The sequence below is a fragment of the Mytilus edulis genome, chromosome 9 (assembly GCF_963676685.1).
Source record: "Mytilus edulis chromosome 9, xbMytEdul2.2, whole genome shotgun sequence".
In the NCBI taxonomy this organism is placed as follows: Eukaryota; Metazoa; Mollusca; class Bivalvia; order Mytilida; family Mytilidae; genus Mytilus; species Mytilus edulis.
Genome location: NC_092352.1, coordinates 3,022,631 through 3,036,260, shown reverse-complemented (window position 1 = coordinate 3,036,260; position 13,630 = coordinate 3,022,631). Strand labels below are relative to the sequence as shown.

General features: G+C 33.2%; 1 protein-coding gene across 1 annotated transcript; it reads left to right on the top strand.

Annotated features, from left to right (window-relative positions):
• The first annotated feature begins 41 nt into the window (after nt 1-41).
• Nucleotides 42-12,909, top strand: LOC139487496 (protoheme IX farnesyltransferase, mitochondrial-like). The gene is made up of 6 exons (XM_071272344.1): nt 42-316; nt 1,763-2,162; nt 2,860-2,984; nt 3,604-3,674; nt 9,100-9,332; nt 11,265-12,909. Exons 1-6 carry the CDS (start codon nt 191-193, stop codon nt 11,726-11,728), a joined length of 1,419 nt encoding a protein of 472 aa, XP_071128445.1. The 5' UTR covers nt 42-190; the 3' UTR covers nt 11,729-12,909.
• Nucleotides 12,910-13,630: the final 721 nt, after the last annotated feature.

The following is a 13,630-nucleotide window of genomic DNA, read 5'->3' as shown; positions in this document are numbered from 1 at the left end:
AAAATAAAATATTGTTATGTAAAGTTTGATTTTTTTGGTAACAGGATGAACCTTCACAGGGACAACATGAAACCACTCAACAGCAAAAAGAAACCGTCTCGATAAACTACGTTGTTTTATATTATAAATAACAAAATGTAGCTTTTAGATACATCGTAAACTTGAAAATGACTTTAATGTAACGATCGATATGCATATAATGAAAGTAGGATGGAGTGTTGGCAAGAAGAAGTTATTTCAACTGCAAATGTCAACAAAGTCATGCATGTCACATCTAGAGGTTACACAACGTGTAAAGTCTTCGTGGAGTATACAAGTATGTTTAATGTCGTTTTCATAAAATTTTTGCATTTATGAAATTAGTCATATTTGTGAATTATTAATTTTTTAGCTTTTTTACACATGTTAGACTGTAGTCATTCATCCTGTTCATTGTCAAATATTAGTGGGCTTGATCCCAGTTTATAAACATAGTTCAAAGTGGACGTAGTATGTCTTTTTAGGTACATATAATTATACATGTATATATAAACATTATTCGTCATTGTGCGAAGTGCTCCTTTGAAGGAGGGATTTTCTCAAACAGAACAGAACAGAACAGTGGGTAACACGAATGACCGAATAACACTGATATTATCCGAATAACACTTGTAATGACCGAATAACACTTGAAATTTTAATATAAGCACATATTTGTGACTTTTAAACATTGATTATTAAATAATAATATATTATCAATGTATTTTATAACTTACAAATGCTTTGCAGAAAACAGACAAGTTCATAGAAAACTTTTTAAATTTAGTGTGTTTAGTGGAGGTAAAAATAGTGTGGAAAATTCGGGAACACATCATTTTACAGAGCAGTTGCTTAGAAACATGCTTAGGATTTCCCACACTTTCATACTATTTCCACCTCTTTCCTAAAAATCTGCCCCCTATCCAATATGGCCGAACTAATCGTGAAGAGCCCTATTGGGGCACCTTCATGACGAACAATGGTAAAAATTCTTGTCAAACAACGTTAACAGTAATTTTAGGTGCATAACGATAAAATATCAACTTGTTTTGGTGAATCACATTAACAAAATTATTTTAGGCCGAGCTGACAAATTATGATAAGAATATTTTGACGACGCACAGTAAAATTTTAAACAATTTGTCGCTTACTATAGCCAAAAATGACTGTTTGACACCTGACGGTAAAGGGCATTCCTATCCTCATTCACGAGTCAACCAGCACAGATTTCCAAATAGAAATATAATATGGTGTATATATGTAATCAAGTAATCGTTGGTTTTATCTAACAATACTTGTATACTCGCTCAGAAATATACCAACACGGAAACACAAAGTTACATACTTTACATTCTGTGGATTGTTCTTTAATTCATTTGCAATTTTACTATACATAAACCATAAAAAAAATAGATTGAACTGAGATGCTCTAGAAGAGGTAGAACTTATATATATATCTTGTTACTCATGATCATTGCAAGCAAAATCTGTAATAAATTGTATTCAGCAATATCATGAACAATATAAGATGACAAGAGATAAGATAATATATATTCCTGGTCATCCTTGATATCAATGACCAGTCAATCAAATCATGATGACCAATAAACTGTCACATGACTGTTAAACCTTTATTTAAATAAATGCATTTTGAATTGTACCTGTGATTCCAATACTAAACAAAATGTATGTGTGTATACATATATATTACAATTATCACATGATTTATGTTTTATTGTTACAGTTAGCTCAAAGGACAGCTTCATCCAAAGCACAGAGGGTGTTTAAAGAATCAAACCATGTTGAAGAAGAGAGAATAAAACCAGATATGACCACTGTCCATCAATCTATCCTTAATCAGGGATTATCGTTACATCATAAACATTCTAGCACACTCCTTCATCTAAATGAAAACTTACTCGATATCAATGGTGTACAGTTACAGGATACTGTTAGAGATAATCCAAAATGGCTGACTCCAGAAAAACTTAAACTTATACAAAATGAATTGAAACGAGACAGAAAGGCAGAGAGCCCAGCAAGTAATATAGAATCACTTGTAGATTGGACGTGGCATGAACAGAAAGTTGATTATTCTAAACTCTTACACCATTATTTAATGTTATCAAAGATCAGATTAACAGGTAATATAGAATCACTTGTAGTCCCTTTGTGACATATACAGTCATGATAGTGTATGAATGTTATTTTAAAATTATAAATATATTATAGAACTGTTTTAGCAATAGCCAAGTCCTTATTGATATTATTAGAACTGAACCATTTGTAAATTCAATTGGTTTGCATATTTGTTGTTAAATATACAATGATATAGACCCATACAGTTTATATTATGGACCTTTAACGATATTAAAAGCTTATGTTTTTCGCATATATGTATCTTTTGTACTAATATTTTGTAAGAAAGTGTTTAGATAAATGTCTTGTTCATGTGTAATTATAGATTATTGTTGATCATCTCAACTTTCTTGCTTGAGCCAGTACGGCGAAAGCGAGAAAAGCAATCGAGTTGAGATGATCAATGGTAATCTGTTTATCGCTATTTTGCCTATGACGACGTTGTCAATTTCATTAGCAACGCTACACGCCTCCTGAGTTTCTAGCCATAATTTTCCATCTCAAGCGAGTACATGAAGCATGATATGAAAAATTATCACAAAAAAAATTAAAGGAAAAATGCACAAAATAGCGATAATTCATTGTTTCCGGACTGGTTGTATTAAAACAGTTTTGATTGCTAGTTTTGTTCATGAGTAATGTGTTTTTTTCAGGACTGGTTGTATTTTAATATAGATCATGTGTATGTATTATTTATTTTAGGACTAGTTGTATTAACACAGATGGCAGGTTTTGCTATAGCACCAGGTGCATTTGACCTTTGGACTTTTATGTTTGCCACTGTGGGTACATCTCTTACCTCAGCTTCAGCAAATGCCACTAATCAGGTACAGTATATTATAGTCCTAGGCCTCAAGGGTTAACTTTTTTATGAGATTTTGTTCCTACAATCATATTTTAACCCAACATCCCTGTTGATCAACCACCAAATTACCAGTAAAACAGTTTCATTCATACTTTAGTTTTAAGCAGTTGTGTTGGTGTATTTATGTGAAGGATTTTAATTATTTAACTTTGAAGTGCTCAGATGTGTTGGTGATTAGTACAATGGCCTTCTATAATATTACTAGGTGCCTCATTGGCTAAGTGGTCTTAGTAGTTCTACTACTGTTATCACTAGCCATTCATCACAGAAATTGCGAGTTTGAACCCCACTTGTGCAAGTGCACTCAACTTAACTCAAATCTTAATTGACTAGGATTGTCAGTTTTCCTATGAATAACTGTCAAAGGTTGTTGTTTTCTCTGGGCACTCAGGCTTCCTCCACTAATAACAACTGGCCACCAAGAAATAGCCCAAATATGTGCTAAAAAGTGGTGTTCAAACACCAACAATCAACATAATATTATTACATGTATAGCACTTAATGATTTCGATTTTCATAAGGTCACAGATAATTATAGATTTTATTGTAACAATGGAGTAATATTTATGTTTATATTGTAGTTTTTGGAAGTCCCATATGACTCACAGATGAACAGAACAAAAAATAGAGTTATTGTAAGAGGATTTTTAACGTGAGTTTAATTTTAAGAGTACAGGTTCACCATTTAACATCAACATACATGGTCCCCAGGGAAGTCCAATTTCTAAATGGAGTACCCACTAAAAAAGGTAAATTTGGAATTGTGCATACATTTTCACACTTAAAAATGAGAATGGAAATGGGGAAATGGGGAATGTCAAAGAGACAACAACCCAACCATAGAGCAGACAACAGCTGAAGGCCACCAATGGGTCTTCAATGCAGCGAGAAACTCCCACACCGGAAGCATCCTCCAGCTGGCCCCTAAACAAATATGTACACTAGTTCAGTGATAATGGACATCATACTTAACTCGGAATTATACACAAGAAACTAGAAATAAAAATCATACAAGACTTACAAAGGCCAGAGGCTCCTGACTTGGAACAGGTGCAAAAATGTGGCTTGGTTAAACATGTTTTTTGAGATCTCAACCCTCCCCCTATACCTCTAGCGAAAAAACAAATGCACAGTAAAACTCAGTTTAAGAGAAGTCCGATGTCAGAAGAAGTAACAAAAAAGAAAATAAACAAAATGACAATAATACATATAACAACAGACTACTAGCAGTTAACTGATATGACAGCTCCAGACCTCAATTAAACTGATTGAAAGATTATGTCTTCATCATATGAATATCAGGCACAATCCCTCCCGTTAGGGGTTTAGTATTATACCATCATAAATATATGAAAAAAACATAACCCGTGTCATGCCAACAACTAGTTTTAAAATAAATGTGTTTAATTCCAATGCAAAGACCCTATCAGTGAATCAATATTAAAGCCAACATATGCAATCCTTTAATGACCTGACAACAGTATCTTAATAACTATATATCCCTTCTTAATAAGTATGTTTAAGGGTTTTGATAGCTTTTGAGGTGAAAACTGACATTTTTGTGTTTCGTAAAAAATATTACCATAAAACAGAGGCGTAGCATCCTAATTTATATTGGTGCGGCATAAAATCATGATGGGTCGCAAAGCGACGCATCCCGCCTTGTAGAGGCGGTTATGCGGCAAGGGGTTCGGGGGCCGTTCAAGGCCCCCGAGAAAATTTTAATAAATAGTGCAAAATCCAGCATTCTGACAACCTCCAGACATTTAAATTTGGTTTTCTAAAACCCTAGTTTTATTGGCAACAATTTAAAATATGACTCTTTTTTTTTAAATCAAAATATAAAAATTCAGCAACAGAAACAACCTGCAGAACAAAACCACTAGACTGAATGAAACAGCACAAAGTATAGGCCTGACTATTAATGAGAAGAAGACCAAGCTCATGAACATCAGCAGTAATACAATTCAACCAGTGTACTTGGGACATAACATCATAGAAGAGGTTGAGGACTTTACATATCTTGGAAGCATGCTAAGTAACACCAATGGAACAGCAAAAGATATAAGAGCCAGAATAAGCAAAGCCAGATATGCATTCTGCCAACTACAGCCTATATGGAAGAGAAGGTCAATCAGTCTGAAGACAAAGATCAGAATATACACCAGCAATGTGAAGTCAGTCCTTCTATATGGGGCAGAATGCTGGAGAATTATCCAATCAGACATGAAAAAGCTTTCCTCATTCCATAACACCTGCTTGAGGAAGATCTGTAAGATATTCTGGCCCAATACTATTTCCAACAAAGACCTGTACCACAAAACCAAACAGATATTAAAAGGAAGAGATGGCGTTGGATTGGCCACGTATTGAGGAAAGGAAATGAGGATATCACCAAGATTGCTTTGAGATGGACACCTGATGGTAGACGAAAAAGAGGGAGTCCAAAAGAGACCTGGCGCAGAATGATAGAATCAGAGATGAAAGACCTTGTGAAAACCTGGAAGGAGATCGAGAAGAAGGCAAAAGACAGGCAAATGTGGCGAGTACTGGTTGAGGCCTTATGTGCTGACAGGCACGAAGAGGATGAGTGAGTGAGTGAATAAAAATTTATGATAAAAAGTGCAACTTGAATCCTGCATTCTGACAATCTCCTGACACTTAAATTTAGTTCCTAAAAAAATTGTTTTATGTGCAATTATTTTACTCTCTTGTGTTAAAATCAATTTCAAAATATAGAAAGCAGAATTTGAAACATGAATCGTGTTGAAAAGGCAGCAATTAAACTTAATCAAAAAAGTTGAAGGCCGTTGAACATCTTAGCTAAAATAAATACACGTACTTTAACTTTGTGTTGGACACCTTGCCAGGCCTTGGCATGCTCCTACAATACTTGAAAATTTTTGACAGAAAAAAAAGCGCCATTCCGAATATGCATACCGGTTGTAGGGAATTATTAAACTATCAAATCTTCGCTAAAAGTATTCAGGAAGTAAAAGGAACTATGAACAGACCGATGAACAGATTTTCAAAATTCCTTTTACAAAGACCAATAAATAAACATGATGGATAACTTTCAGAATTTCTCATACAATATCAAGTAAGGGTAAGACAAACGACGAATCTATGACACTGCAAAAAAATCTATTTTCATTGTGAATATGGTTTCATCGCAATAACGATCAATAAGTTTATGACGACAATGCTAGAACTGCTAAAGCGATAATATAGTAGCAACATAACAATGTTCAAACAACTTAGAACAAACAAAGTAAGAACATATTCAGGGAGGGACATCCCAATTTACAAGTCATTTATAATGGCATCGTGATTACAGATTAGTTTGTATATATTGTATCACTGCTAGCGATCCGATGGATAAATCTGTTGTAGAGTTGTCACTCGGTAATTTTTGCTTTTCCCTCACCGAACTGAGATATCGTGGTACCAAATTGCATTGCACTATGATCGGCGCACTAGACCAGTCGACCACTTGGATCTTATCAAAAGTGATAAACCAGAAAATATACAACTTGAAGCGGCTATGCTAGTTACTGGCGGAACTAAGCTATCATGATCACCCATTAACAAATTATACAATGAAACAGGATTGGAGTTACTATCAGAAAGACGTAAAAAACATGAAATGTTTCACAATAAGACCCCTGATTATTTAAGCGATATTATCCCTCACAACTGTTATTCATAACTATGACACAAGACCAACGAATGACACACAACATATAAAGTGTAGAACAGCATTGTATCAGAAATCTTTTCTTACGTCAGTCATTCGATCTTGAAATGCTTTTCTGGACGATATCAGATTTGGTCCCATTTAAGTCTACACTTAAACGTTACCTTAGTCAAAATGTAAGTAAAATACCAAATTATTATTTATATGGAGAAAGGAAAGGACAAATACTTCATGCCAGACTTCGGATGGATTGCAGTATGTATTAAGAGAAATCTTGAAGAAATTAAAAACTGTACTTGTGGTAGAATCCGGGAAAAAATACATAACAGCTAGGTGCAGAGAGTTCACGGAATATAATGGAATAGCATTTTCTAATAGCATTAAACGTGTTTGTAAACCGTCGAAGATCAGACTTGGGGTTTCAGTGACTAAAATTTTAAAAAATCACTGTGACTAGGGCTGGTCTATCATTATGTACTTTATTTCTAAGGATCATGCAAAGGTTGGCACGTATACTATCTGAATGCTAGATTTATATCCACGGCGAATATTCGTAACACTTGCTTTCAGATTTTAGCGTCACGGAACGCTAAATACTTTTAGTTTTTTTTTTCGATATCACACAGTAGATTGCAGATTTGTAGAGTGTAAAACTCCAAAATTACGAGAAATAATATAAAACCAAGTGTCGCACGGAACTTTTGAACATTTAGTTTATTATATATAAAATTCACACTATAACTGTTAAATGAAGAAAAAAATTCGTTATTTTCCCATAAAAAATTTGTTAAATTACAAGTGAAAATCGCATTCAGTTTTTTTCGTATGTTTTGTTCAAAATGCAACATTCTTTGCAAACACTTCTTAAAATCTTGAAGGAAAACAAAAAGCCATATATACAATGCACATTAGCAAATAATTATGAAAGACGCGATCACAAAAATTTACCATAGCACAAATGATATCACACATTCACAATGGTGGGATGTATAAGTACCGAGCCACGTCAAATAGATATTACCAAAACATGACTATTGATAAAACAGTAAAAATGTGCTACTTTATGGTTTTGTTGAAGTTGAATTATATTCCGATCGTGTTGGTGCTTAGAAGCAGAATGTGCATTTTAACAATGTGCAGATCGTTTATTTGTCTCTGTAGCGGATAGATTGGCACACATTTAAAATTGGGACAACTTGTTTATATTTTAGTCATGATTACTTAAACTTTATGATGCATGCATACAGAGTAACTGACAATATTTCTGTTGCAAAAAAATAAAATAACAAAAATACCGAACCCCGCCCAGGAACATTCAAAACGAAAATACTGTTATCAAATGGTAAAGTCAAGAGCTCAAACACATCAAATGAATGAATAACAACTTTCATATTTCTGACTTGGTACAGGTATTTTCTAAAGTAGAAAATGCTGGACTAAAACTGGTTTTATAGCTTGCTAAACTTTAATCTTGATGCCAGTCGCACAAAATTCCATGCTTGCCGCACAACGTTTGTTTCTCCATTTGAGAGTTCTAACTTTGATTCTTCCATGCCATTTGTGTTTAAACCAGAACAATTGTAGAAGGCAGTAACATGCTATTGATAGTACTATGACTGTTCATGACCATATGCATGGTCAATTAAAATCTTTTGTAAGTAAAAAAAATCCGTACTTTGATTAATACAGGGCAATTATTAGTTATCGTATATACTACGTATACGAGTTTTTGAACTTTGCTTATGAATGTATACCGTATATTGCTATGCTTCTACATGGACCTTTCTATCATGATTTTTTTCTGTAAAATCTGTATTTTCTTTATTTCCGTTGAAAACCCTTATTTTTTTTTATATTTCTTATATAAATTTTAGGTACGGCATGCCGTACCAACGAACATTATTGGTACGGCGAATGCCGTACCTGCCGTACTGGCTGCTACGCCCCTGTAAAAGATTGGATGTAATATACCTAAATGTATAAGATGATACACTTGACACCCACCCATAGTTTAAATTGTCTTCTGTTGGTCCAATGTATGTTTTAATGGAACAGCAGTAACCAAATATAACATTATTATTAGTTGTGTAATGTAATATGACAGAGTTTAGATCTGTAGGCTTTTGTACAGCATTTATAAATTGTAATGATAAAAATGGGAGATCAATTATTCCAATTTCAGGAAAATCTGTTCACATATCTGTGTATCAGATAAAAGAATGCAAGCTTTTTTATATTGTGATACTCAACCAGTCGCATTATTCGAATTTTTAAAAACCTCGCAATAATTTTTGAATTTACAGTATCTAATAGAAGAGTGTACAAGTTTCATATTAAAGTTACATTTTTTTTACACATGAAGTTTTTTAATTATTTTCAGACCAACACATGCTTTGTCATTTGCTGCGGTTTGTGGAAGCATTGGAGTTGTGACATTATTTTTTGGAGCTAATCCTCTGACAGCCGGCCTTGGAGCCTTTAACTGGATCTTATACACTGTGGTTTACACTCCAATGAAAAGAATGAGTATAACCAACACATGGTTTGGGTCCATCGTAGGAGCTATACCCCCTATGATGGGTTGGGCTGCTGCCACAGGGGCACTGGAACCAGGTAATATCAAAATCTTTATTGGGCCTTATAACATGTATAAGAATCTTTTTCTTCTATAACGGGTTGGACAAACAGTCCATGGGCTCTTGACTAGATTTCAAATGTAGAGATATTTGTTTCTAGTTCAGTTGCTGCTAGAGACAGAATACAAGGAATCCACATGTTTAGTCATAAAAAGTTAGGCAGTTAAAAAAACAAATGTACTAAACCTCAATTTGTATTAAAATTATCAGTGTCCATTTATACTGGCTAATTTCATGAAGATTTTTGTGGAATAATTGACAGGTGACTATCATATTTCTTGCCTACTTCAGGCACATACAGTTAACCAAACTAATGAGTTGAACCAGGTTTTATGGCATGGTACTTAAAAGTTAAGAGATGACGTAAAAATTGCCAAAGACAACTATCCACCATAGTTTAAAAGGATGAAGATATAAGCAACAATGGGTCTCTGTACAGCATTTCAGTTCTTATATAAATTGAATCTTTTATGCAATGGCTGAGTATTGTTACATTATTTTCAACCAAACAGACAAACCTCAGTATGAGTCTTTGTAAGAGCTCATGTATATTCATGTCTCTCCAGGCACTTTGCCTTCCACCACTAATAAAACTGACTGCCATGAAATAGCCAATAGTTCCACTGTGGTGAAAGTGGCATTAGACTTCAATCAATAAATACACATAACATAATAAACTCACACAAATGTATTGGTTGACCCTAATCAGTATATTGCTATATAAATGTATTGGTTGACCTTGATCAGTATATTGCTATATAAATGTATTGGTTGACCCTGATCAGTATATTGCTATATAAATGTATTGGTTGACCCTGATCAGTATATTGCTATATAAATGTATTGGTTGACCCTGATCAGTATATTGCTATATAAATGTATTGGTTGACCCTGCTCAGTATATTGCTATATAAATGTATTGGTTGACCCTGATCAGTATATTGCTATATAAATGTATTAGCTGACCCTGATCAGTATATTGCTATATAAATGTATTGGTTGACCCTGATCAGTATATTGCTATATAAATGTATTGGTTGACCCTGATCAGTATATTGCTATATAAATGTATTGGTTGACCCTGATCAGTATATTGCTATATAAATGTATTAGTTGACCCTGATCATAGCTGACCCTGATCAGTATACTGCTATATAAATGTATTGGTTGACCCTGATCAGTATATTGCTATATAAATGTATTGGCTGACCCTGATCAGTATATTGCTATATAAATGTATTGGCTGACCCTGATCAGTATATTGCTATATAAATGTATTGGTTGACCCTGATCAGTATATTGCTATATAAATGTATTAGCTGACCTTGATCAGTATATTGCTATATAAATGTATTGGTTGACCCTGATCAGTATATGGCTATATAAATGTATTGGTTGACCCTGATCAGTATATTGCTATATAAATGTATTAGCTGACCCTGATCAGTATATTGCTATATAAATGTATTGGTTGACCCTGATCAGTATATTGCTATATAAATGTATTAGTTGACCCTGATCAGTATATTGCTATATAAATGTATTGGTTGACCTTGATCAGTATATTGCTATATAAATGTATTGGTTGACCCTGATCAGTATATTGCTATATAAATGTATTGGTTGACCTTGATCAGTATATTGCTATATAAATGTATTGGTTGACCCTGATCAGTATATTGCTATACAAATGTATTGGTTGACCCTGATCAGTATATTGCTATATAAATGTATGGTAAGTTGCATATGTTGGAGTGGTTATAGATACGAATTAAAATGTTTATCAAATCCAGCATGTAAATTATCAAAAAGAATTGTAAAGTCAATTTTTGTAGATTTCAATGAAAGCTCTAGAAAAAAATCTTTCTGTCCAAATTTAACTTAAATACCAGTATATTATATTTTTCAGGAGCATGGTTACTAGGAGCTATATTATTTGCCTGGCAGTTTCCACATTTCAATGCATTAAGCTGGAATCTTCGTCCAGATTATTCCCGAGGTGGTTACCGGATGATGTCCGTCATTAACCCTGACCTTTGTAAAAGGGTGGCGATGAGATATTCCTTTGGAATGATTGGACTTTGTCTTTTAGCACCAGTTTTAGATATAACAACATGGACTTTTGCATTTGATTCCTTACCCTTGAATGGGTATTTCGCTTACCTCGGGTGGCGTTTCTATCGTGATGGTGACAGTAACTCTTCAAGGAAACTTTTTAGATTTAGTTTAATTCATATTCCAGTTCTGTTGATTCTGATGATAATAAGTAAGAAGCATAAGGATGAATCAGAACCAAGCAGTGATATCAAACAATTAACCACAAAACTGACAGATTATATTAAAACTGTTTCTAAATATACTAATAACTTATAGTATTAGTAATGTTCTTGTGAAGTGTTTTTAAAATGTTGGCCATAACAGGGATAGTAATTACATGATACTTAAAGGGTTACTATTGAAAGGGTATGGTATAGTGAAATGTTTACTTATAGAATTATGCATTCTCTTTTTCTCAGGACTTGTGTTCCCCATTTCCAATCAAACAGACAAATCATTTTATGGTGTAGTAAAACAGATTTTTTGTTTCTATGAAAAATTAAACTTTGTGTGTAACACTTCAAAGAATGAAAAGTATGATATACAGTATTATTACAGTTAACTTCCTTTATCTAATTTATTGTCTTTTATTTGTAAAAGTCATATTAATCATGTGTTAATACCAAATCAAACAAAGCAACACATAAAATATGTATGTAATTATAATCATTCATATTGATGACTTTCATGTACATATTTGCAGAGAGCAGACTTACCAAAAAACATGATTACCTCCCCTGGATGTCTAAAAAACATGATTACTTCCCCTGTATTAGGCATTTTAAAATTTCATGTTATTCTATTTAACAAAAAAAAATTTGCAATTGTAGATCAATTTCACAGAAATATTTGTTTGTTGTATTTATAAGAATTAAATTATAACTCTGTTATAAACTGGAGTTAATTTAAGGTTGAAGTTACATGTACATTGTACGTGTTTCATGAACATTATGAAACTTGTGTTTTGAAATAACATACTTTCTTATCTAGAATACTTTGTCTGTGTTCTTTATTCTTGTGATTACTGTTTGTTTTTATATCTATCTTAATTTTTTTTTATACATTTCAAAATATCATTAAATTTAAGACATTATTTGCACTTCCATACATATTGATCAAAGTATCAAGACACTTGTTGCAGTTGTGATTTGTTAAAACAGTAAAACAGCTGCTATCTTCTAATGATTTTTTTAAAATTTATAATAGATTGATATCTGGTTCTTGTATACATATACTTGATTTTTAAATTAGATCAAGGGCTCGAATCAACTTGTTATAATTTTTTCCTTTATTCAAAATTGAAAACGAGAGCGAGATTGAAATAATCAGATTTTGATCAATTTGTATTTATTTTAAACTTAATAAATACAGCCATGTACCAAATGTAAACAGTGATTAGTAATTCCGGTGTGTATTGAATTGATTTTATGAAATCATGGAATAAACTCTTAAAACATCTCAGAGTTGTTCATTTTGAGGCTTACATAGGTTGAGTTAACTTTTCTGGACATGAGTATTTTTTACTTTTTTTTAGTAAAAGGTGTTCCCCCATATTCAAAATTATACATGGTGTAGGACACCTGATTTGTCTGGCTGCATATACACAATAAACAAGAAATCTTGACTTATTAACAGACATTTACTTTATTGTCTTGCCTACAATGAAAGGAGCAGAATATGAGACTTAGAGATTATAATCCTGTGATGACGGCCTAAACTATTGTTTGTAGTAAACCTGGAGGCTTCATTTGTAAACAGATGCCTTATGTAACAAAGTTTCTGTCTGTAATATGAAGGGTATCTTTGACCTCATTTTCATGGTGCAGTGAAGTCTTGATAAAACAGTTTTGTTTTTTGTTATGTGAATTTCTCACCTATTATGAGTAATAGGATAACTTTATTTGGTGCATGGGTTCCTTGCAAGGTCTAAATGTCTGTCAGACAGGTCTGTTTCTCAGATACAGCAAGTTAAGCAATATGTCAACTATATTTGGTGCATTGAATAATGCAAGGTGTGCATGTCTGTCTGGCATTGTTTATCTGACATAAAATTGAGAAAGGAAATGGTGAATATGTCAAAGCGACAACCACCCGACCATAGAGCAAACAACAGATAGACTGCATTGACCATAGTTTATGGGTCAAACTATGTTTTCCTGGTTTGGTCAGTTTCTGCTC

What these genes read in the sequence shown, in the direction of transcription:
- LOC139487496 (XM_071272344.1), top strand. Translation starts at nt 191, where the DNA reads ATGCATATAATGAAAGTAGGATGGAGTGTTGGCAAGAAGAAGTTATTT. An exon ending in ATCAAAGATCAGATTAACAG is followed by an intron (nt 2,163 to 2,859) that starts GTAATATAGAAT and finishes TATTTATTTTAG; the next exon opens with GACTAGTTGTATTAACACAG. An exon ending in ATTGTAAGAGGATTTTTAAC is followed by an intron (nt 3,675 to 9,099) that starts GTGAGTTTAATT and finishes AATTATTTTCAG; the next exon opens with ACCAACACATGCTTTGTCAT.